Source organism: Rhipicephalus microplus, chromosome X, assembly GCF_043290135.1.
Source record: "Rhipicephalus microplus isolate Deutch F79 chromosome X, USDA_Rmic, whole genome shotgun sequence".
Taxonomy (NCBI): Eukaryota; Metazoa; Arthropoda; class Arachnida; order Ixodida; family Ixodidae; genus Rhipicephalus; species Rhipicephalus microplus.
Genome location: NC_134710.1, coordinates 409,866,520 through 409,891,437, shown reverse-complemented (window position 1 = coordinate 409,891,437; position 24,918 = coordinate 409,866,520). Strand labels below are relative to the sequence as shown.

At 45.5% G+C, this 24,918-nt stretch overlaps 1 protein-coding gene and 2 pseudogenes across 1 annotated transcript; all 3 read left to right on the top strand.

The window, feature by feature from the left end:
• Positions 1-3,867: 3,867 nt before the first annotated feature.
• LOC142775459 (serine/threonine-protein phosphatase PP1-beta catalytic subunit-like) lies at positions 3,868-7,635 on the top strand (annotated as a pseudogene).
• Positions 7,636-11,863: 4,228 nt separating this feature from the next.
• LOC119160971 (serine/threonine-protein phosphatase PP1-beta catalytic subunit pseudogene) lies at positions 11,864-12,778 on the top strand (annotated as a pseudogene).
• Positions 12,779-21,166: 8,388 nt separating this feature from the next.
• On the top strand, positions 21,167-24,522 carry LOC119164591 (uncharacterized). The gene has a single exon (XM_037416816.2). It carries the CDS (start codon positions 21,216-21,218, stop codon positions 22,815-22,817), a length of 1,602 nt encoding a protein of 533 aa, XP_037272713.2. The 5' UTR covers positions 21,167-21,215; the 3' UTR covers positions 22,818-24,522.
• Positions 24,523-24,918: the final 396 nt, after the last annotated feature.

Sequence of the window (24,918 nt, the reverse complement as noted above, 5' to 3'; positions counted from 1 at the left end):
CTAACAAAATATATCAACACTTGATACAACTAAAAAATACGTATCAAAACAATAAACCGGCTCACGAGAGAACTATTACAAACTACACAAACTAACAACAATACAACTACGGAGGAAAAAGTTCGAAGATATAAACAGGTGAAGGCATACGTGTGATGACCGGCAGCGTTGCGTCCCCGACGATCGGATGCGAGAAGTCGAAGAGAGTTCTGGCACGACTGCGATGTCGGCGTTGTTGCAACGCTGGTGGCTCCGGAAGGCTAGTGCTTTGCAGGTGACTTCGAGCAGGTTGAGCTAACTCGAGGCGAAGTCCCGATGTCTACGCTGTAGACGTTAATATCGCGTCACAACTAGACGAACGGCTAAGTTTAGGTGGCCAGCCGATACAGAGCCACACTAAAAACTTCTAGAAGAGATGCTTGTTGATCTGTTTCTACACCATGTTGCTCAGCGACTAGTCTGCCTAGCAGGGCGAAATCCTGCGCTTAAATCTTCCTCGTGTCTCCTCGCTCTCTTTCTTGAAGACAAGAGACCTTTACATGGGTCCAATCATGTGCGTTTAATTGATGGAAACTCCGCCCCAAAAATATTTTGACCCCACCCCTTTTTAATTGGGAGAGGGCCTCAACTAGCGAGAGTGACAACCGGTTGGGTTGTAGTCATACGGCTTGGCCACCAGAGGGTTTCCCACGCTTTTCCCCGTGGGAAACGGTATGACTGTTTGGCTCTCAGCTGGTGCGTCCCGTAGCCTAATCCTCGTTCGGGGTACATCGCGGCCTCCCACGACCTTGCAGACGCCGCCGCAGTTACAAAAGGATCAATCATCGACGGTGACGTTCCAAGAAGAGCACCTCATTCTGTACTTCTCGGCTCCCTTTCATGCGCCCGCCGTTCCCACGGTCAGTGGGGAAGTACGGCGCCCGTTAATTGCCGTGACGCGAGGCCGCCAAAAATGGCCGTCCGTGACACAATCCAACAAGGCCTAGTCGGCACCTTCTCATATAAAGTAATGGCTATTTGAGATTCCTAAATCAACTAAAGCAATAAAAGAAAACGTTAAGAAATCGCCCGTCCGTCTTTCCACCCATCCGTCTATCCATTCATGACTGTACAACAAGCATTATTAACTATTCATAACAAAAAAATCATGACACGTATGCCATGAATGAGATCATTTAGATCTCAAGGTCCAGCTGCTCTTGCGGTGTTTTCGTTCACATGGCATAGTGAATAACGGGTATGGTATGACATCAATGCATGACGAACATATGTGACAGCCCCTGACGTGAATATAGGACGTGTGTGTTATGAAAGAACATGACTACATGCTATGCTCATAGCACGCCCACCGCCGTTTAGCTAGCTTCCCTTATACCAAAGTAAGTATTACAGGACGCGAACGAACGACGAAGGTAAATAACACTTTCAAACATTGCAGTGATGACAAGCGTGTCATGTAAAAGATCACTACATAAACGGGCATAGCGCACTGACAGCAGTTACGCTGGCTTTACATATACCAAATTTGGTACAAATGATGAAGGAATGTCACGGCTGCGAAAATGATAATAACGGTATGCGTGAAATCTAGCAACAACAATACTTGCCACACTCAAAATGGGCTGGCCGCCGTTTAGCTAGCTTCACATATACCAAATTTGGTAATATGTGACGCGAATCTAGGGCGAAGGTAAATGACGCGCCCGAACATGATAATCATGACACGTGTGGCAAGTAAATTACGACTACTTGCGGCGCTCATAGCACGCTCACGGCCATTTCGATAGCTTCGCATAAACTGAATTTGGTACTACGCAACGTGAGTAGACGACGAACGCAAAGTCCAGATGGAAGCATGATAATCATTACATGGAATTCATTTACGGTACAATTTACATGCCTACCACTGCTAGTGCTGTTATTGGAAACGTTAGTGGTGCCACTGTGTCGCAACTATAAACAACGTACTCGCATATTATCTGTCCATACGGGAGTTCGCATAACATTTCTACTTGTGTTCAGTTTGTGCTACATCCGTGCGCCTCATAACGTTATGGTGATTTAAAGTGACATATAAACCCTCCTCATTCACGTTTCGCATTTGATTACTTCCCATTGTACGTGGGATCGGCCATTTTTTACAGCAAAATAGAGTTTTAAGGAATTTGTTAAGCTTGAGGTCACCATGTGTCGTTAGTAGGAAATCATCCTAATGAATGAGCACACACTCACTTCATCGTCATCTTTTTCCTCTTTTGGTTCGCTTCCATGAAAGGCTCGCCACTTTATCTGGCGCAGCTTGCATAATTCTGTTGGGCGAGAGAACAGGTATAAACAGAAAGAAGAACTGAAAATACGAGAAAAAAAGAAATTCCTGGTCGCATCATTCTCCGTATTGCAACTTTTTTTCAAAACTCAAAGAATTAGAATACCGTTTTTGTCATGTCACCGGTACAGAATACTAAGAAAATCAGTTCTTGCACTTGCGAATTGCTAAGCTCAGGCAGAACTTGAGAAATCACAATAGGCAATTTTTTCGGTACTTCGGCTTTGAACTACAGCCACAAGAATGCTTTTGGTGCCATTTGTGCTTACGTTCACAAAACAAATGAAATAAAAATTCAAAAGGCTGTCTGTGTGTTAATATTAGAGCAGCAACATTTTGACATAAAAACAACGTTCCATTATCAATAATAATATTATTACATTTATTCACGTTCATTTGTCGTCACGTAACATCTACACTGTCTGGTCTGAAAGTGAGAAAAACAAATATTGCGCTACTTTCATTTTTACGTATGTCAGTTTTATCTTGATCATCAAGATATGTACCTAAAATTTCTCTTTAATTCGTATAATATATTCTTGGCCCATCCTTGTAGTGGTTATGAGTCATGTTTGAGATATATACTTATCATCATCCTAACCGAGAAGTAAGGCGGTCAAACACCAAAACAAATTCACAAAACAATCGGCCAATTTCCTGCATTGGTTAAGAGCCACGAGAAGAGTACAAGAAGAAGAAGGGATACTTCTCATGCCATCATAACGTTACTATATTTAGTCCCTTCTCAGCTGAATTACCTGATATTAGTATTGGTTCCAGGTCACTCTGGGTTAACAATAAATGAAATGGCCTACGCCTTAACCCACTCATCGCTAGATATTCCAAAAGTCCTGGTTTTCCCATTGGTAGAAAACTTCACTGCAATCATGTTTAAAAGTCCAAGTTTAGCAAGATAGGATGGAAGCAATAACCACGTGGACAAAATATAGTCACTTAAAATATCCTGGGAAATTGCAGTGGAGTGCCCTACCATTAAACTTTTACTAGCACAGGGCTGCTCTGACTGTGTCACCCCTCTGACAATTCCGCGGGTAACTCGTAAATGGTGCACATTACGTTTGCGATGTGTAAAATACTCTCGAGTTGAACTCAACTTCTAAAACTCCTTTCAAAAAATTAGGCTTGACCTTATGGGAGGAAAATGTAAGCTTTAGTGCCTAAGGCTTGGGATATTGCCACAGGAATTGCTTTGATGCCGTGTGTATTTTGAGCATAACTACTAAAAGAGTACCCTTCTAATCAGGTATTTCATATTATTCCTCATTTCATTAGGTTAACATCTAGGTTTTTAAAACTTTTTCACATCATCTTTTTAGAAAACTCTGAAATACAAGCTCAAAAGCATAATACTTGTATATAATAAAATATTTTACGTAGTATTGTCATTTATCTCTTTCTTTTCTGGTTTTCTATGTCACAGCTTACTTAAAACAACATTCAACTGCCCAAACATTGCATTCTTGGCCAATCCCCTAAAGTGGGTACATCCCATTTATATAAGAAATCATCACGTCGAGAAAATGGCGAAGGGCGATATGAACGTGGAGAACCCTATTTCCGGTCTCTTAGAAGCCATGGGATGCCGCCTGGGAAAGACTCTGCCGCTGACAGAGACGGAGATTCTCGGCCTCTGCCTAATGTCGCGGGAGATCTTCGTGAGCCAGCCAATCCTGCTTGAGCTCGAGGCACCTTTCAAAGTTTGCGGTGATATCCACGGTGAGTATACAAACTTATCTGGCTCCTTGAACATGGCAGCTTTCCTCCGCAGGCGAACTACATTTTCCTGGGCGACTACGTTTTCTGCGGCACTCATAGCACGCTAGCGGCCAGTTCGATAGGTTTATATACCAAATATGTACTACGCAACGTGAGTAGACGACGAACGCAAAGTCAAGGTGCAAGCATTATAATCATTACATGGAATTCATGTACGGTACAAATTCATGCCTATCACTGCTTATGCTGGTATGGCAAACGTTAGTGGTGCCACTGTGTCGCAACTATAAGCAACGTACTCGCATATTATCTGTCTACACGGGAGTTGGCATAACATTTCTACTTGTGTTCAGTTTGTGTTACATCCGTGCGCCTCGTAACGTTATGGTGATTTAAAGTGACATATCAACTCTCCTCATTCACGTTTCGCATTTGATCACTTCCCATTGTACGTGGGATCGGCCATCTTTTACAGAAAATAGAGTTTTAAAGGATTTGTTATGCTTGAGGCCTCCATGTGTCGTTAGTAGGAAATCATCCTAATGAATCAGCACATACTCACTTCATCGTCATCTTTATCCTCCTTAGGTTCGCTTCCACGAAAGGTGTGCCACTTTATCTGGCACACCATGCATAATTCTGTTGGGCGAGAGAATATGTATAAACAGAAAGAACAGAAAGTGAGAGAAAAAAAGAAATTCCTGGTTGGATCATTCTCCTTATTGCAACTTTTTTTTAAAAACCGAAAGAATTTGAATACCGTTTTTGTAATGTCACCGGTACACAATACTAATAAAATTAGTTCTTGTCAAGCGAACAGCTAAGCTCAGGCTGGACTTGAGAAATGACAATGGGTGTTTTTTCGGTGCTTCGGCTTTGTGCTTCAGCCACATGAATGCTTTTGGTGCCATTTCTGCTAGCCCCGCCGTGGTGGTCTAGTGGCTAAGGTACTCGGCTGCTGACCGGCAGGTCGCGGGTTCGATTCCCGGCTGCAGCGGCTGCATTTCCGATGGAGGCGGAAATGTTGTAGGCCCGTGTACTCAGATTTGGGTGCACGTTAAAGAACCCCAGGTGGTCAAAATTTCCGGAGCCCTCCACTACGGCGTCTCTCATAATCATATAGTGGTTTTGGGACGTTAAACCCCACAAATCAATCAATCATTTCTGCTAGCTTCACAAAACGAATGAAATTAAAATTCAAAAGGCTGTCTGGGTGTTGATAATATAGCAGCAACATTTTGACAAATAAACAACTTTTCATTATCATTATTAATAATAACACTTTCATTCACGTTCATTTCTCGCCACGATAACATCTACAGTCTCTGATATGAGATTGAGAAAAACAAATGTTGTTCTAAATTCGTTTTATGTATGTCATTTTTATCTTGATCATCAAGATATGTAGCTAAAATTTCTCAATAATGCGTATATTATATTCTTGGCCGATCTCATTATGGTTATGAGCCTTGTTTGAGATATATACTTATCATCATCCCAATCGAGAAGTAATGCGGTGAAACACCAAAAAAATTCACAAAACACTCGGGCAATTTTCTGCATTGGTTAAGAGCCATGAGAAGAGGACAAGAACGAGAAGGGATACCTCTCATTCCATCGTGACATTACTATGTTCAGTCTTTTCTCAGCTGAATTACCTAATATTAGTATTGGTCCCAGGTCATTCTGGGTTAACAAGAAATGAAATGGCCTACGCCTTACTCCACTCATCGCTAGATCTTCCAAAAGTTCTGGTTTTCCGATGGTAGAAAACTTCACTGCAATCATGTTTAGAAGTCCAAGTTTAGCAAGATAGGATGGAAGCAATAACGACGTGGACAGAATATAATCACCTTGAATATCGATGGAAATTGCAGTTGAGTCATTCTCTACAATCAGAAGTGACTATCACTGGATTTCGATATCGTGTCCTACCATTAAACTTTTTCTAGCACAGGGCTGCTCTGACAGTGTCACCCCTCTAACAATTCTGCGGGTAACTCGAAATTGGTGCACATTTCTTTTTGTGATGTGTAAAATACTCTCGCCTTAGAACTCAACTTCTAAAACTCCTTTCAAAAAATTAGGCTTGACCTTATTGGAGGAAAATGTAAGCTTTGGTGCCTCAGGCTTGGGATATTGCCGCAGGGATTGCTTTGATGCCGTGTGTAATTTCATCTTAACTACTAAAAGAGTACCCATTTATTTAGGTATTTATAATTATTCCTCATTTCATTAGGTTAACAACGAGGTTTTCGAAATTTTTCACGTCATCTTGATACAGAAGTCTGAAATACAAGCTCAAAAGCATAATACTTGTATATAATTGAATATTTTACGTAATATTGTCATTAAATTCTTTCTTTCTGGTATTGCATTTCACAGCTTACTTAAAACAACATTTAACTGCCCTAACATTGCATTCTTGGCCATTCTTGCAAAGTGGGTACATACCATTTATATAAGGAAACGTCACGTTGAGAAAATGGCGGAGGGAGATCTGTACGTGGAGAGCACTATTTCCCATCTCTTAGAAGCCATGGGATGCCGCCTGGGAAAGACTCTGGACAGAGACGGAGATTCTCGGCCTTTCCCTAAAGTCGCGGGAGATCTTCATGAGCCAGCCAATCCTTCTTGAGCTCGAAGCGCCTCTCAAAGTTTGCGGCGATATCCACGGTCAGTATACAGACCTTATCCGGCTCCTTGAACGTGGCGGCTTTCCCCCTCAGGCGAACTACCTTTTCCTGGGCGACTACGATTACCGAAGCCAGCAGTTGCTGGAGACCATTTGCCTGCTGCTAGGCTACAAGGTTAAGTAACACGAAAACTTCTTCCTTCTTCGGGGCAACCACGAGTGTGCGTCCATCAACCGCATCTACGGGTTCAACGACGAGTGCAAGCACCGCTACAACATCAAGCTGTAGAAGACGTTCACGGACTGTTTTAACTGCTTGCACATCGCCGCCATCATCAATGATAAAATCTTCTGCTGCCATGGCGAGCTGTCCCCTGACCTCCAGTCGATGGAAAAGATAAGGCGCATCATCAGACAAACCGACGTTCCAGAAACAGGCCTTTTTTGTGTCTTGCTCTGATTGGATCCCGAGAAAAACATCCAGGGCTGGAACGAGAACAGCCGCGGTGTGTCGTTCACCTTTGGGGCAGACGTCTTGTCCAGGTTTTTCACCAGACATGACGTCGACCTAATATGCAGAGCTCAACAGGTTGTTGAAGATGGCTATGAATTCTTTGCCAAACGCCAGCTGGTGACCCTCTTCTCTGCTTTCAACTACTGCGGACATTTTGACATCGCTGCTGGCATGACGTCAGTCGACTTTGTGCTATGTTGTAGTTTCGAGATACTGAGACCGTTCGGGCAGAGAGAGAACAGCATGACGGTCTCTGCTCCGAAAACAAGAGACGTCGGCTCGGGGGTCACTCAACAAGTGAACGTGAGCAGTTGGAAAGGAGAATATGAAATAAAAACAATAAAAAAGCTTGTGGCTAATGTTTTTTGTATCAGGAAGTTCGCCTGCGAACACTTCTTAATCGATTCCACCAAGGAGGATTAAAGAAAAAAAAGCTGGAGTGGAAATTGCCGCAATGCCTTGCCAGCTGAGGTGAAGCGAGTTTTTGCCACTGCCAAGATGGCGGAAACATGCTCTTTCCTGGTAGTGCCCACTTTGAGACCAAGTGGCTTTGATGTGCTATATTGTAAATTGGACGTTAGTTCTATACTAAAAGATAGCTTTTGCCACTGCCAAGAAGGCGGAAACATGCTCTTTCCTGGTAGTGCCCACTTAGGGATCAAGTACCTTTGATATGCTAGAATGTAAACACTACGTTAGTGCTATATTAAAAGATAGTTATTTCTGACAAAAAACACAAAGAAACGAGTATGGGTGATTGAATCTCCGAAGAACGCTGTCTGGAATTAGGGGCTTACTAAGGAAAATTAGTAACACTAAGACACACTTGGAGCACTTTGTGACCCGAAAAAGTTTCCATAAACTCGTTGCGCGTGCGAGAGAAACGCTCCTTTCTTAATCGCTGAACGGTGATACTTTATCATGCCCTTAGTAGGATGGCCGCTGCAGCCACCATCTTGCCATAGGCATGGCTTCACTCATCGGCAATCATTTCCACTCCAGCAGGTTTTTTAATTTCCCCTGAAATTCTGCGGCCTAATGGTTCAAATCTCTTTAATGTTTTATTGTTTACAGACCAGAAGAGAAAAGTACTCTTTTCTTGGTGATCCTGAATCCTTTTTTCTTGCTCATTGGCCACGTTTTTATTCACCTCAGATTATTTTTGTAGTAAAAAACTGGATAGCATTCATGTTGACAATAACGGTAACTCAGATTTATAACTCCATCCTTAATATTTGCATAGAATAAGATTGAGATCTCTCTCCCCCCCGCTCGCCAAATCTAAGTTCAAAAAATTTTCTAGTTTTTCAACACTGGAGAATAAAAGGTTACCTGATAGAAACAAATAAAGTAATATTCACAGTTCGTGTTTAATAAACGTCTTGAACATCAAGTCAAAAAGGCTAAGAGACGTCTTCGTCAAAATATTTTAGAGCTTTAGACGACTATCTGACCATCCGAATGCTGCGCTAATATCCCACTAGTTCTCAGAAAAGTCTTGCCAGACGGCTCTTAGGTTGTCTAAATGTTTCCTTTTTTTAGTTGCATTAAAAATCTAAAAATAGCAATTACCATATATAGTGTCGACTTGGCCTTGTTTGGTTGCCGTACTTGTAAATTGTGTCACGTGAAAGATGTAGAAAGGAATACAAATGGTGTCTACGTCTTGCACGTGCAAAAATTTACGAGTATGGCAGTCCAACAAGGCCTATATATATAGTCGGCACCTTTCTCATATAAAGTAATGACTATTTTAGATTTCTAAATCAACTAAAGCAAAAAAAGAAAACGTTAAGAAATCGTCCGTCCGTCTCTCCACCCCTCCGTCCATTCATTCATGACTGTATAACAAGCATAATTAACTATTCATAACATGAAAATCATGACACGTATGCCATGAATGAGATCATTTAGATCTGAAGGTCCAGCTGCTTTTGCGGTGTTTTCGTTCACATGGCATATTGAATAACAGGTATGGTATGGTATCAATGCATGACGAACATATGTGACAGCCCCTGACGTGAAAATAGGACGTGTGTGTTATGAAAGAACATGACTACATGCTATGCTCATAGCACGCCCACCGCCGTTTAGCTAGCTTCCCTTATACCAAAGTAAGTATTACAGGACGCGAACGAACGACGAAGGTAAATAACACTTTCAAACATTGCAGTGATGACAAGCGTGTCATGTAAAAGATCACTACATAAACGGGCATAGCGCACTGACAGCAGTTACGCTGGCTTTACATATACCAAATTTGGTACAAATGATGAAGGAATGTCACGGCTGCGAAAATGATAATAACGGTATGCGTGAAATCTAGCAACAACAATACTTGCCACACTCAAAATGGGCTGGCCGCCGTTTAGCTAGCTTCACATATACCAAATTTGGTAATATGTGACGCGAATCTAGGGCGAAGGTAAATGACGCGCCCGAACATGATAATCATGACACGTGTGGCAAGTAAATTACGACTACTTGCGGCGCTCATAGCACGCTCACGGCCATTTCGATAGCTTCGCATAAACTGAATTTGGTACTACGCAACGTGAGTAGACGACGAACGCAAAGTCCAGATGGAGGCATGATAATCATTACATGGAATTCATTTACGGTACAATTTACATGCCTACCACTGCTAGTGCTGTTATTGGAAACGTTAGTGGTGCCACTGTGTCGCAACTATAAACAACGTACTCGCATATTATCTGTCCATACGGGAGTTCGCATAACATTTCTACTTGTGTTCAGTTTGTGCTACATCCGTGCGCCTCATAACGTTATGGTGATTTAAAGTGACATATAAACCCTCCTCATTCACGTTTCGCATTTGATTACTTCCCATTGTACGTGGGATCGGCCATTTTTTACAGCAAAATAGAGTTTTAAGGAATTTGTTAAGCTTGAGGTCACCATGTGTCGTTAGTAGGAAATCATCCTAATGAATGAGCACACACTCACTTCATCGTCATCTTTTTACTCTTTTGGTTCGCTTCCACGAAAGGCTCGCCACTTTATCTGGCGCAGCTTGCATAATTCTGTTGGGCGAGAGAACAGGTATAAACAGAAAGAAGAACTGAAAATAAGAGGAAAAAAGAAATTCCTGGTCGCATCATTCTCCGTATTGCAACTTTTTTTCAAAACTCAAAGAATTAGAATACCGTTTTTGTCATGTCAACGGTACAGAATACTAAGAAAATCAGTTCTTGTCATGCGAATTGCTAAGCTCAGGCAGAACTTGAGAAATCACAGTAGGCAATTTTTTCGGTACTTCGGCTTTGAACTACAGCCACAAGAATGCTTTTGGTGCCATTTGTGCTTACGTTCACAAAACAAATGAAATAAAAATTCAAAAGGCTGTCTGTGTGTTAATATTAGAGCAGCAACATTTTGACATAAAAACAACGTTCCATTATCAATAATAATATTAATACATTTATTCTCGTTCATTTGTCGTCACGTAACATCTACACTGTCTGGTCTGAAAGTGAGAAAAACAAATATTGCGCTACTTTCATTTTTACGTATGTCAGTTTTATCTTGATCATCAAGATATGTACCTAAAATTTCTCTTTAATTCGTATAATATATTCTTGGCCCATCCTTGTAGTGGTTATGAGTCATGTTTGAGATATATACTTATCATCATCCTAACCGAGAAGTAAGGCCGTCAAACACCAAAAAAAATTCACAAAACAATCGGCCAATTTCCTGCATTGGTTAAGAGCCACGACAAGAGTACAAGAAGAAGAAGGGATACTTCTCATGCCATCATAACGTTACTATATTTAGTCCCTTCTCAGCTGAATTACCTGATATTAGTATTGGTTCCAGGTCACTCTGGGTTAACAATAAATGAAATGGCCTACGCCTTAACCCACTCATCGCTAGATATTCCAAAAGTCCTGGTTTTCCCATTGGTAGAAAACTTCACTGCAATCATGTTTAAAAGTCCAAGTTTAGCAAGATAGGATGGAAGCAATAACCACGTGGACAAAATATAGTCACTTAAAATATCCTGGAAAATTGCAGTGCAGTAATTCTCTACAATCAGAAGTGACAATAAACAAATTTCGATATCGTGCCCTACCATTAAACTTTTACTAGCACAGCGCTGCTCTGACTGTGTCACCCCTCTGACAATTCCGCGGGTAACTCGTAAATGGTGCACATTACGTTTTGCGATGTGTAAAATACTCTCGCGTTGAACTCAACTTCTAAAACTCCTTTCAAAAAATTAGGCTTGACCTTATGGGAGGAAATTGTAAGCTTTAGTGCCTAAGGCTTGGGATAGTGCCGCAGGAATTGCTTTGATGCCGTGTGTATTTTGAGCATAACTACTAAAAGAGTACCCTTCTAATCAGGTATTTCATATTATTCCTCATTTCATTAGGTTAACATCTAGGTTTTTAAAAGTTTTTCACATCATCTTTTTAGAAAACTCTGAAATACAAGCTCGAAAGCATAATACTTGTATATAACAAAATATTTTACGTAGTATTGTCATTTATCTATTTCTTTCTTTTCTGGTTTTCTATGTCACAGCTTACTTAAAGCAACATTCAACTGCCCTAACATTGCATTCTTGGCCAATCCCCTAAAGTGGGTACATCCCATTTATATAAGAAAACATCACGTCGAGAAAATGGCGAAGGGCGATATGAACGTGGAGAACCCTATTTCCGGTCTCTTAGAAGCCATAGGATGCCGCCTGGGAAAGACTCTGCCGCTGACAGAGACGGAGATTCTCGGCCTCTGCCTAATGTCGCGGGAGATCTTCGTGAGCCAGCCAATCCTGCTTGAGCTCGAGGCACCTTTCAAAGTTTGCGGTGATATCCACGGTGAGTATACAAACTTATCTGGCTCCTTGAACATGGCAGCTTTCCTCCACAGGCGAACTACATTTTCCTGGGCGACTACGTTTACCGAGGCCAGCAGTCGCTGGAGACCTTTGCCTGCTTCTAGGCAACAAGGTTATGTACCCCGAAAACTTCTTCCTTTTTTGGGGCAACCACGAGTGCGCGTCCATCAACCGCATCTACGGGTTCTACGACGAGTGCAAGCGCCGCTACAACATCAAGCTGCGGAAGACGTTCACCGACTGTTCCAACTGTCTGCCCATCGCCACCATCATCAACGACAATATCTTCTGCTGCCATGGTTGCCTCTCCCCCGACCTCCAGTCGATGGAACAGATAAGGCGCATCAGGAGACCAATGACGTTCCAGAAACAGGCATTTTTTGTGTCTTGCTCTGATCGGATCCCGAGAAAAACATCCAGGGCTGGAACGAGAACAGCCGCGGTGTGTCGTTCACCTTTGGGGCAGACGTCGTGTCCAGGTTTTTCACCAGACATGACCTCGACCTAATATGCAGAGCTCAACAGGTTGTTGAAGATGGCTATGAGTTCTTTGCCAAACGCCAGCTGGTGACCCTCTTCTCTGCTCCCAACTACTGCGGACATTTCGACAGCGCTGCTGGCATGACATCGGTCGACTTTGTGCTATGTTGTAGTTTCGAGATACTGAAATCTTCCGGGCAGAGAGAGAGAACAGCATGACGGTCTCTGCTCCGAAAACAAGAGACGCCAGCTCGGGGGCCACTCAACAAGTGAACGTGAGCAGTTGGAAAGAGGAATATGAAATAAAAACAATAGGAAAAGCTTGTGGCTAAACGGTTTTGTATCAGGAAGTTTGCCTGCACACACTTCTTAATCGATTCCACCAAGGAGGATAAAAGAAAAAGAAGCTGGAGTGGAAATTCCCGCAATGCCTTGCCAACAGAGGTGAAGCGAGCTTTTTTACTGCCAAGATGGCGGAAACATGCTCTTTCCTGGTAGTGCCCACTTTGAGACCAAGTGGCTTCGATGTGCTATATTGTAAATTGTACGTTAGTTGTATACTTAAAGATAGCTCTTGCCACTGCCAAGATGGCGCAAACATGCTCTTTCCTGGTAGTGCCCACTTAGAGATCAAGTGGCTTTGATATTCAAGAATGTAAACACTACGTTAGTGCTATAATAAAAGATAGTTATTTCTGACGAAAAAACACAAACAAACGAGTATGGGTGACTGAATCTCCGAAGAACGATGTCTGGAAGTAGGGGCTTTCTAAGGAAAATGAGTAACACTAGGACGCACTTGGAGCACTTTGTGACCCGAAGAATTTTCCACATTAAACTCGTTGCGCGTGCGAGAGAAACGCTCCATTCTTAATCGCTGAACGGTGATACTTTATCATGCCCTTAGTAGGATGGCCGCTGCAGCCACCATCTTGCCGTAGGATTGGCTTCACTCTTCGGCAATCATTTCCACTCCAGCAGTTTTTTTAAGTAGCCCTGAAATTCCACGGCCTAATGGTTCAAACCTCTTTAAAATTTTATTGTTTACAGACCAGAAGAGATAAGTACTCTTTTATCCTGATCCTTTTTTCTTGCTCATTGGCCACGTTTTTATTCACCTCAGATTATTTTTGTAATAAAAAACTGGGTAGCATCAATGTTGACAATTAACGGTAACTCAAATTTATAACTCCATCCTTAATATTTGCATAGAGTATGATTGAGATCGCCCACCTCGCCAAATCTAAGTTCAAATAATTTTTCGAGTTTTTCTACACTAGAGAATAAAAGGTTACCTGGTAGAAACAAATAAAGTAATATTCACAGTTCATGTTTACTAAACGTCTTGAACATCAAGTCAAAAGGGCTAAGAGACGTCTTGGTCAAAATATTTTAGAGCTTTAGACGACTATCTGACCATCCGAATACTGCGCTAATATCCCACTAGTTCTCTGAAAAGTCTTGCCAGAGTCTAAAGAGCTAATAGACGTCTTTGTAAAAATATTTTACCGCTTTAGACGACTATAACGATCTGAAGGCTGCGTTAATGTCCCACTAGTTCTAAGAAAAAGTCTCTCCAGACGGCTCTTAGACGTTGTCTAAACGTTTCCTTTTTTAGTTGCATTATAAGGCTAAAAATAGCAGTTACCATATATGAGAAGGTTGTCGACTAGGCCTTGTTGGTTTGCCGTACTTGTAAATTGTTGCACGTGAAAGATGTAGAAAGGAACACAGAGGCTGTCTACGTCTTGCACGTGCGACAGTTGAGTATGGCAATACAATGAGGCCTAGGCGACACCCTTCTCATATATGTTAATCCCTTTTTTTAGAGTTCAATTGCAACTACAGCAAAAAAAGAAAACATTTAGAAAACGTCAATCTGTCCATTCATCCATCCATCCATGTGTGGTAAAAAAACGCTGCCCTGGCGAGTGTGCGTCATGCTTTGACGTAGAAAATCGGTGTGCGGGGCCAATTTCAAGGTGCGCGGGAATCATCATGACGGTGATAGCGGTAAAACTATGAGCGCGCCTATGCGCGTGCTCGTGCGCGTACCACGTGAAAAGCTCCTGAGCCACGGGGACAGCTCGGCATACCCCAGAGAGCAGAGAGCAAGAATGAGTTCGGGCCACGCCCCGGCTGCTCGTTCTGACCCTCCGTGTCCGGGCCTCGTCTCGGCGTTGAAGTCCTCGGGTGCGTCCTGGACTGGGCGTCACCCTACCCCGCCCCCACGTTGGTCTGAAGCGGCGTTCGTCACGGCCAGCTGCTGTTCTGGTCTCGGAGCGAGACGCTGTCTCAGGTCTGTTCGCGGAAGTCGGCGGTACGCTGTTCTCGGTGGTGTACAGGCAAGTCCAGGCGTTGACCACCGTACTGGGATGTCCCTGGCGGTTATCTTCTAGACCGGGCCCCGCCTCGGTACGAACTCCGCAAGCACAAGGCACACCGCCTCCTGACTACCAGAGAGCTCAAGGTCAAGCACAACGTTCACGCCCCAAGAGTAGAATGTGAGTGGACGAACAAGAACATTAACTCCCTTTCGCGTAGGACTGTGAACGCGTGTATATATGTGTGAGTTTATGTTGTGTGTATCCCTTTGTCCATCTTCGTGTATATAAAAGTCTCTCGTTGTCCTAGAACGTCCTCTGCCCTCATCTGGCTAACCTGTGCTTACAGTTGCCCACAAATTTTGGTGAGCCTGCCAGGATAGATCGGCCTTACCTTCTTGCCGAGAGCCAGACGGGCGGGACGAACCGATGGATTTAGAGAAATTGCACGCGATCGGAACGGACATGGGCCTTGCCAGGATTGGCACTCAACATCTTTCAAGCGAGAATTTGTCGCACACAGGATGCCTGTAAACGTGCAAAGACTGCTTTGTATTGGAGAGGAGGTCGGGTGGTTTTGCGCCGACTTAGAGCGAATGTTGCAAGAAGACCTTGATGAGGAACAAAAGAGAATTGATTTCGAACTGTGGTACATGTGCAAAAATGACAATGAGCGTGTGCGTTTGCGACAGGAAGGAGAGAAGCTGTTGTCTGAGATCAGCACAGCTATCTTGGAAATCCGAGAGATTGCAAATAGGGTAGCGCTTAAGGAGGTTAATGAAGAGGACCAAGTCAATAATCTCAAGGATGAGATAGTTATCTATGATGATGACACAAGTCTGTCAGACACACTCGAAAAAGTGTATGTCGGAGAAAATGATGATGTAGCTCTGTGTACACGATCTGCAAGTGAATGTGTTAAGCAGATACGTGATGGCATTGAAGGTGACAGAAGTATGGAGCAGCATGGTTTCTGCAGTCGTCAAATGAAACCTCTCGGCCAAAGAAAGAGCACGTCTTGCGTATCTGAGACTCTTGCTTCGGAGCCCAACGAAAAGCGAATGGCAATGACAAACCCTAAAATGGAGCCAGAAGATGATCATAATTCGAGCAAGAGGGGCCGGAACTGCCAGAGTAGTAGTGGAGCTAGGAACGCTGTGAGCCCAAAACATTGTACTCCGTGCCGTGTAGAGGCACACGAACTTCGAGACAACCGAAAGATGTGGTGTGCTTCGGACTGCGTAGCTTGGCGCTCGGACACAAATGTTTGGATTGAATACTGCTCCATCTATATGAACATCGAGAAGCCACCGCGGTACACAGAAGCACATAGAAAGAAAGAACTCTGGTTCTGCGCTAGTACGGGGAAGAAAAGGAGGAAGAGTACAAACCTGGTTGACCGATTCCGAACTGAACTGCGACACGACAATGGACTTCGAACTAGATGCATAACAACAACAAAGGTACCAAGCTAAAGGCATTCCTATATTCTTCAACACTTCAACGCCGGGAAGCACGTGACAGCGTTCGAAGCAGTGAAGCGGGCAATGACAGACGGTGATTGGCTGGACGACCGGTCCGGGGATCTAGGAGACGTCCTCTAGGTTCAGTACTGTCTTGGATTCCGGCTGGGTGACTGGCCCAGGAACCAGGCGATCCGCTGCTGTTCCGGCTGCCGTTCCTGACAGCTGCACAACCGGTGAATGAGGCCTCGACTCCGGCTGGGTGACTGGCCCAGGGACCAGGCGAGGTTCCGCTGTTTCGGCTGCCTACCCGAGTGGTTACGAGTTCCCGTTTGCTGTGGGCCGCTGGTCCTGCTGCCGTTCCGGGTGGCTGGCACGACCCAGGTGTGCTACTGGGACGAACGCGGCGGCTGAGAGCTGTGGCTCGAGAGCGGAGCTCCCAAGCGACCGCTACACTCCTGCTGCTACGGCGGCCGAAGGCCGTGAGATGGCGTAGGCCAACTCATGTTGAAGACGTCAACAGGACAGACGACATGTCATGCGAGCAATCGGCGTCCAAGCCCAATCAAAAAACGGTGAGAGACGTCTAACTAAGTGAGAGATTTCGCATAGAACTGCATTTGACAGACCATGTTAGAGATGATCCAATAATAGTTGCTTTTCCGTGTAAATATATTTTGTGTGTGTGTGTGTGTGTGTGTGTGTGTGTACACAAAGAACTCATGACGCAGGTAATACGTTGTCTACTCTATGAACATGCCTACCCTTTTTACCCCACCGTTTCGCTGTTCTTGAACCGGGGGAAGATGTGGTAAAAAAACGCTGCCCTGGAGAGTGTGCGTCATGCTTTGACGTAGAAAACCGGTGTACGGGCCAATTTCAAGGTGCGCGGGAATCATCATGACGGTGATAGCGGTAAAACTATGAGCACGCCTATGCGCGTGCTCGTGCGCGTACCATGTGAAAAGCTCCCGAGCCACGGGGACAGCTCGGCTAACCCCAGAGAGCAGAGAGCAAGGACAAGTTTTGGCCACGCCCCGGCTGCTCGTTCTGGCCCTCCGTGTCCGGGCCTCGTCTCGGCGTTGAAGTCCTTGGGTGCGTCCTGGACTGGGTGTCGTCCCACCTCGCTCCCACGTTGGTCTGAAGCGGCGTTCGTCACGGCCAGCTGCTGTTCTGGTCTCGAAGTGAGACGCTGTCCGAGGTCTGTTCGCGGCAGTCGGCGGTACGCTGTTCTCGGTGGTGTACAGGCAAGCCCAGGCGTTGACCACCGTACTGGGATGTCCCTGGCGGTTATCTTCTAGACCGGGCCCCGCCTCGGTACGAACTCCGCAAGCACATGGCACACCGCCTCCTGACTACCAGAGAGCTCAAGGTCAAGCACAACGTTCACGCCCCAAGAGTAGAATGTGAGTGCACGAACAAGAACATTAACTCCCTTTCGCGTAGGACCGTGAACGCGTGTATATATGTGTGAGTTTATGTTGTGTGTATCCCTTTGTCCGTCTTCGTGTATATAAAAGTCTCTCGTTGTCCTAGAACGTCCTGTGCCCTCATCTAGCTAACCTTTGCTTACAGTTGCCCACAAATTTTGGTGAGCCTGCCAGGATAGATCGGCCTTACCTTCTTGCCGAGAGCCAGACGGGCGGGACGAACCGATGGATTTAGAGAAATTGCACGCGATCGGAACGGACATGGGCCTTGCCAGGATTGGCACTCAACATCTTTCAAGCGAGAATTTGTCGCACACAGGATGCCTGTAAACGTGCAAAGACTGCTTTGTATTGGAGAGGAGGTCGGGTGGTTTTGCGCCGACTTAGAGCGAATGTTGCAAGAAGACCTTGAATAGGAACAAAAGAGAATTGATTTCGAACTGTGGTACATGTGCAAAAATGACAATGAGCGTGTGCGTTTGCGACAGGAAGGAGAGAAGCTGTTGTCTGAGATCAGCACAGCTATCTTGGAAATCCGAGAGATTGCAAATAGGGTAGCGCTTAAGGAGGTTAATGAAGAGGACCAAGTCAATAATCTCAAGGATGAGATAGTTATCTATGATGATGACACAAGTCTGTCAGACACACTCGAAAAAGTGTATGTCGGAGAACATGATGATGTAGCTCTGTGTACACGATCTGCAAGTGAATGTGTTAAGCAGATACGTGATGGCATTGAAGGTGACAGAAGTATGGAGCAGCATGGTTTCTGCAGTCGTCAAATGAAACTTCTCGGCCAAAGAAAGAGCACGTCTTGCGTATCTGAGACTCTTGCTTCGGAGCCCAACGAAAAGCGAATGGCAATGACAAACCCTAAAATGGAGCCAGAAGATGATCATAATTCGAGCAAGAGGGGCCAGAACTGCCAGAGTAGTAGTGGAGCTAGGAACGCTGTGGGCCCAAAACATTGTACTCCGTGCCGTGTAGAGGCACACGAACTTCGAGACAACCGAAAGATGTGGTGTGCTTCGGACTGCGTAGCTTGGCGCTCGGACACAAATGTTTGGATTGAATACTGCTCCATCTATATGAACATCGAGAAGCCACCGCGGTACACAGAAGCACATAGGAAGAAAGAACTCTGGTTCTGCGCTAGTACGGGGAAGAAAAGGAGGAAGAGTACAAACCTGGTTGACCGATTCCGAACTGAACTGCGACACGACAATGGACTTCGAACTAGATGCATAACAACAACAAAGGTACCAAGCTAAAGGCATTCCTATATTCTTCAACACTTCAACGCCGGGAAGCACGTGACAGCGTTCGAAGCAGTGAAGCGGGCAAGGACAGACGGTGATTGGCTGGACGACCGGTCCGGGGATCTAGGAGACGTCCTCTAGGTTCAGTACTGTCTTGGATTCCGGCTGGGTGACTGGCCCAGGAACCAGGCGATCCGCTGCTGTTCCGGCTGCCGTTCCTGACAGCTGCACAACCGGTGAATGAGGCCTCGACTCCGGCTGGGTGACTGGCCCAGGGACCAGGCGAGGTTCCGCTGTTTCGGCTGCCGTCCCGAGTGGTTACGAGTTCCCGTTTGCTGTGGGCCGCTGGTCCTGCTGCCGTTCCGGGTGGCTGGCACGACCCAGGTGTGCTACTGGGACGAACGCGGCGGCTGAGAGCTGTGGCTCGAGAGCGGAGCTCCCAAGCGACCGCTACACTCCTGCTGCTACGGCGGCCGAAGGCCGTGAGATGGCGTAGGCCAACTCATGTTGAAGATGTCAACAGGACAGACGACATGTCATGCGAGCAATCGGCGTCCAAGCCCAATCAAAAAACGGCGAGAGACGTCTAACTAAGTGAGAGATTTCGCATAGAACTGCACTTGACAGACCATGTCAGAGATGATCCAATAATAGTTGCTTTTCCGTGTAAATATATTTTGTGTGTGTGTGTGTGTGTGTGTACACAAAGAACTCATGACGCAGGTAATACGTTGTCTACTCTATGAACATGCCTACCCTTTTTACCCCACCGTTTCGCTGTTCTTGAACCGGGGGAAGATGTGGTAAAAAAACGCTGCCCTGGAGAGTGTGCGTCATGCTTTGACGTAGAAAACCGGTGTACGGGCCAATTTTAAGGTGCGCGGGAATCATCATGACGGTGATAGCGGTAAAACTATGAGCGCGCCTATGCGCGTGCTCGTGCGCGTACCATGTGAAAAGCTCCCGAGCCACGGGGACAGCTCGGCTAACCCCAGAGAGCAGAGAGCAAGGACAAGTTTTGGCCACGCCCCGGCTGCTCGTTCTGACCCTCCGTGTCCGGGCCTCGTCTCGGCGTTGAAGTCCTCGGGTGCGTCCTGGACTGGGTGTCGTCCCACCTCGCTCCCACGTTGGTCTGAAGCGGCGTTCGTCACGGCCAGCTGCTGTTCTGGTCTCGAAGTGAGACGCTGTCCGAGGTCTGTTCGCGGCAGTCGGCGGTACGCTGTTCTCGGTGGTGTACAGGCAAGCCCAGGCGTTGACCACCGTACTGGGATGTCCCTGGCGGTTATCTTCTATACCGGGCCCCGCCTCGGTACGAACTCCGCAAGCACATGGCACACCGCCTCCTGACTACCAGAGAGCTCAAGGTCAAGCACAACGTTCACGCCCCAAGAGTAGAATGTGAGTGGACGAACAAGAACATTAACTCCCTTTCGCGTAGGACCGTGAACGCGTGTATATATGTGTGAGTTATGTTGTGTGTATCCCTTTGTCCGTCTTCGTGTATATAAAAGTCTCTCGTTGTCCTAGAACGTCCTCTGTTCTCATCTGGCTAACTTGTGCCCACAGTTGCCCACACCATGGCTGTATAAGGAACATAAGTGACTAGTCATAAGATGAAAATCATGACACATATGCCATGAATGACATGATATAGATCACACGGTCCAGCTGCTCATGTAGTGTTTTAGTTCACATGACATATTGAATAACGGGTATGGTTTGACATCGCTTCATGGTGAACATATGTGACAGCCGCTGACGTGAAAATTAGGACGTGTGTGTCATGGGAGAACATGACTACATGCTACGCTTATAGGGCGCCCACGGTCTTTTAGCTAGCTTCTCTTATACCAAAGTTAGTACAACGTGACGCAAACGAACGACGAGGGTAAATGACGCTTTCAGACATGATAGTCATGACATGGTTGCCATTTAAAAGATGACTACATGTACGCGCATAACGCGCTGACAGTAGTTTCGCTAGCTTCCCTTATACTGAATTTAGTACGAATGATGAAGGTATGTGACGGGTTCAAAATTGATATTAATGACATGCTTGACATTTAAGAACATCACTACATGCCACACTCAAGATCTGCTGGCAGCCGTTTCGCTAGCTTCACGGGTGTGGGCTCGGCGGCTGTGCACCAACGCAGACCGCTAATCCTTTCACTCTTGTCATGCAGGTGTTTCAGTGCGCATTCCTGCGCATACTGCTTTCCGTTTTCCTGCCAGCTTCCTTGACCACACCGTTGCAGTATCAACATCGTTCCAGCGAAAGTGGCACGCTTACCTGTCACGCCCTCTTGGTCTTCGACACAAGCTTATCAACCGCAACGTACTTGGAACCACTGGATTTCACCTCACGCAACAGATCTGGATCCCTTCCGGCGCCACCGGTCAGCTACATGGTCCTCGACAAAACCTGGTCGACGCTATCAGCATCGGCATCGATGCCTGTGTCGACTACAAAAGAGCGGCCTTTGCCGGCGGCGCTGTGTGGGCTCGGCGGCTGTGCACCAACGCAGACCGCTAATCCTTTCACTCTTGTCATGCAGGTGTTTCAGTGCGCATTCCTGCGCATACTGCTTTCCGTTTTCCTGCCAGCTTCCTTGACCACACCGTTGCAGTATCAACATCGTTCCAGCGAAAGTGGCACGCTTACCTGTCACGCCCTCTTGGTCTTCGACACAAGCTTATCAACCGCAACGTACTTGGAACCACTGGATTTCACCTCACGCAACAGATCTGGATCCCTTCCGGCGCCACCGGTCAGCTACATGGTCCTCGACAAAACCTGGTCGACGCTATCAGCATCGGCATCGATGCCTGTGTCGACTACAAAAGAGCGGCCTTTGCCGGCGGCGCTGTGTGGGCTCGGCGGCTGTGCACCAACGCAGACCGCTAATCCTTTCACTCTTGTCATGCAGGTTAGTAAAACTTACAGTCTTCTCGCTAAGAAGTCTAGTAATTACCTGCTGTTTCAGCTGCCGAGCCCACACTGCTGCGTTCTTGTTGCACTTGAGTGTTCTCGTGTTATTCGTGCCTTGTTGATGATGTCGGGCGATATTGAAAGCAATCCGGGTCCTGCTTCTAATGCTGTACTAACTGAACTGCAGAAATTGTCTGCCGGTCAGACGGAATTAATCAGTCAGGTACAGGACCTTAAGTCCCATTTGCTATCAACAGATAAATCTATAGCAGATCTCAGTAGACGCATGACTGATCTGGAAGGGCACTGTCAAAATATTATTTCCTTACGTACTGATGTGGAAGCGCTCAGAAGAGACACCGCTCGCGCGAGTGACCTTCTGCGCAAGCTTGAAGCGCGCGTGGATGAAGCCGAGAATCATTCTCGGCGCAATAACCTCATATTTTATGGCCTTCCTGAATCAACTGGATCGGAAGCACTTGTCCAAGTTGAACAACTTGTCATCAAGCACTGCCGTGATCGTCTAGGTATTTCCATCGATCCGAAGGAAATTGAGCGCGCGCATCGTCTGGGTCGCCGCAAGGGTACTAACCACCATCGCCCCATAATAGTTAAATTCGCATTCCATAAAACAAAAGGAGAGATTCTTTCTAATGGACGGAAATTTAAAGGAACCACTTTTAGTGTTGGTGAAGATTTTTCACGTCGTGTGCAAAATGTCCGTCGGCAATTGATTGCCTTTGCTAAAACCAAGTCGCTGCCTTTTTCCATCACGTACAAGACACTGCTAATGGGTCACAAGCGCTACGTCTACGATGAGCAATCGCAAACTGTAAGGGAAGCGTCGTAGCAATTTCCTCGGCGCAAATCTGCCGGGCACACCCCCACACCTCAATCTGGCCTGTCACTTTCGGTAGTCTTTGCTAACGCGCGCAGTTTTTTTCCGAAACGCATAACTTTTTCTGAGCTTGTTTTGTCATCAAGCAGTAACGTATTGGTGATAACCGAGACTTGGCTGACAAATGATATAACCGATGCAGAAGTGCTAGATCACCTACCTGGATTTCAACTTTATCGTAAGGACCGTACAGGCGCACGTGGAGGCGGGGTTCTGATGGCTGTGCACCAACAGTTATCGTGCTCGGTGGCCAGGACCAACTCTCCTGAACTTGAAATTCTTTGGGTCGTTTGCCGTGCTCGCCCTCATACTGTCCTTGTAGGCGTTTGTTATAGGCCCCCGAACAGTGACCCAGATTTCGCATATAAGCTCAACAACAACCTGAGTGACCTTGGGAAACAGTATCCGCAAGCAGAGATACTGCTTTTCGGCGATTTTAATTTCCCTCAAATAGATTGGAGTAGTAGCGTCCCGTCAGCTGTGGGCAGTGAGCCCGCAAGGGACTTCATAGATTTCTGCCTGAATTGCAATCTAACCCAACTTGTATCCCAACCAACGCGCGTTACAGAGAGCAATTCCAGCATCTTAGATCTAATACTAACTAGTCATCAAGAGAGCTTATCATCAATTACATATCTGCGTGCCGTCAGTGACCACAAGGTAATCCATGCGGCCTTTGCGTTTCGACCTGTAAAACGCGATCTTGTCACCAAAACAATCCGTCTTTACGACAAGGGCAATTATAGTGCCATCAATAATGAATTGATATCTTTTCTTCCTGATTTCGAGAGAATAAGCCATACACGCTCTGTGGATGAGAATTGGATTATATTTAGAGATAAGTTAGCCACTCTTGTCGAGAAATTTATCCCAAAAATAACGTTTACCGCAAACCGAAACAAGCCATGGTTTTCAAGTACACTTCACAAACTAAGAAACAAGAAAAAACGCCTCTTCCGATCAGCCAAACAGTCTAAACTTCTGTCCTTATGGGAAAAATATTACGCCGCGGAAGATGATTATCTTAGAACCATTCGAAACGCCAAGCACGTGTTCTTTCATGAAGAGCTGCCCAAAATGCTTGCAACCAGCCCTCGCAAATTCTGGGAGGTGATAAACCCTCAGGAGATGCGCACCACTAGTCTTTCAAATGCGCATGGCGATATAGTCGACAACAATGAATGCGCGAACCTTTTTAACGAGGCCTTTTTCTCTGTTTTTACGAATGAGAGTTCAGTTCCCGATTTTTCTTCACCTGCGCGCAGCACCGAGTCTATGCCCCCGATTGCATTTTCTACGGACGGCATCATTTCGATTATAGAAAAGATTAAGCTTTCTTCTTCTGCAGGTGTGGATGACATTAATTCAAAACTTCTCATAAATGTTAAACATGTGTGTGCCGCATACCTTACATTGTTATTTTCGCAGTCATTATCATCAAGCATTCTGCCAGCAGACTGGAAAGTAGGCAAGGTCATTCCAGTCTACAAATCAGGTAACAGAGATTCTCCACTAAATTACCGTCCCATATCCTTAACAAGTATCCCCTGCAAAATCATGGAACATGTCATCTACTCCCATATCATCAACTTCTTGGACTCAATGCACTTTTTTCATCCTTCTCAACACGGGTTCCGAAGGGGTTATTCTTGTGAAACGCAGCTGGCCATTTTCATTCACGACTTACATTCTAACCTTGACTGCAACATTCAGACCGATGCTCTTTTCCTGGATTTCGCCAAAGCATTTGACACTGTCCCTCACAAACGCCTAATTCTTAAATTATCTCTGTTAAATCTAGATCCTAATGTACTTGCATGGATAACATCTTTCCTGACTAATCGTTCCCAATTTGTGTTTGTTAATAATCACTCATCTAACCGACTACCTGTAACCTCAGGTGTCCCGCAAGGGTCTGTCTTAGGGCCTCTACTCTTTTTAATTTACATTAACGACCTACCATTGCATGTATCATGTAACTTTCGTATGTTTGCCGATGACTGCGTAATCTACCGATCAGTAACCAACATTCATGACCAAACACTAATTCAGC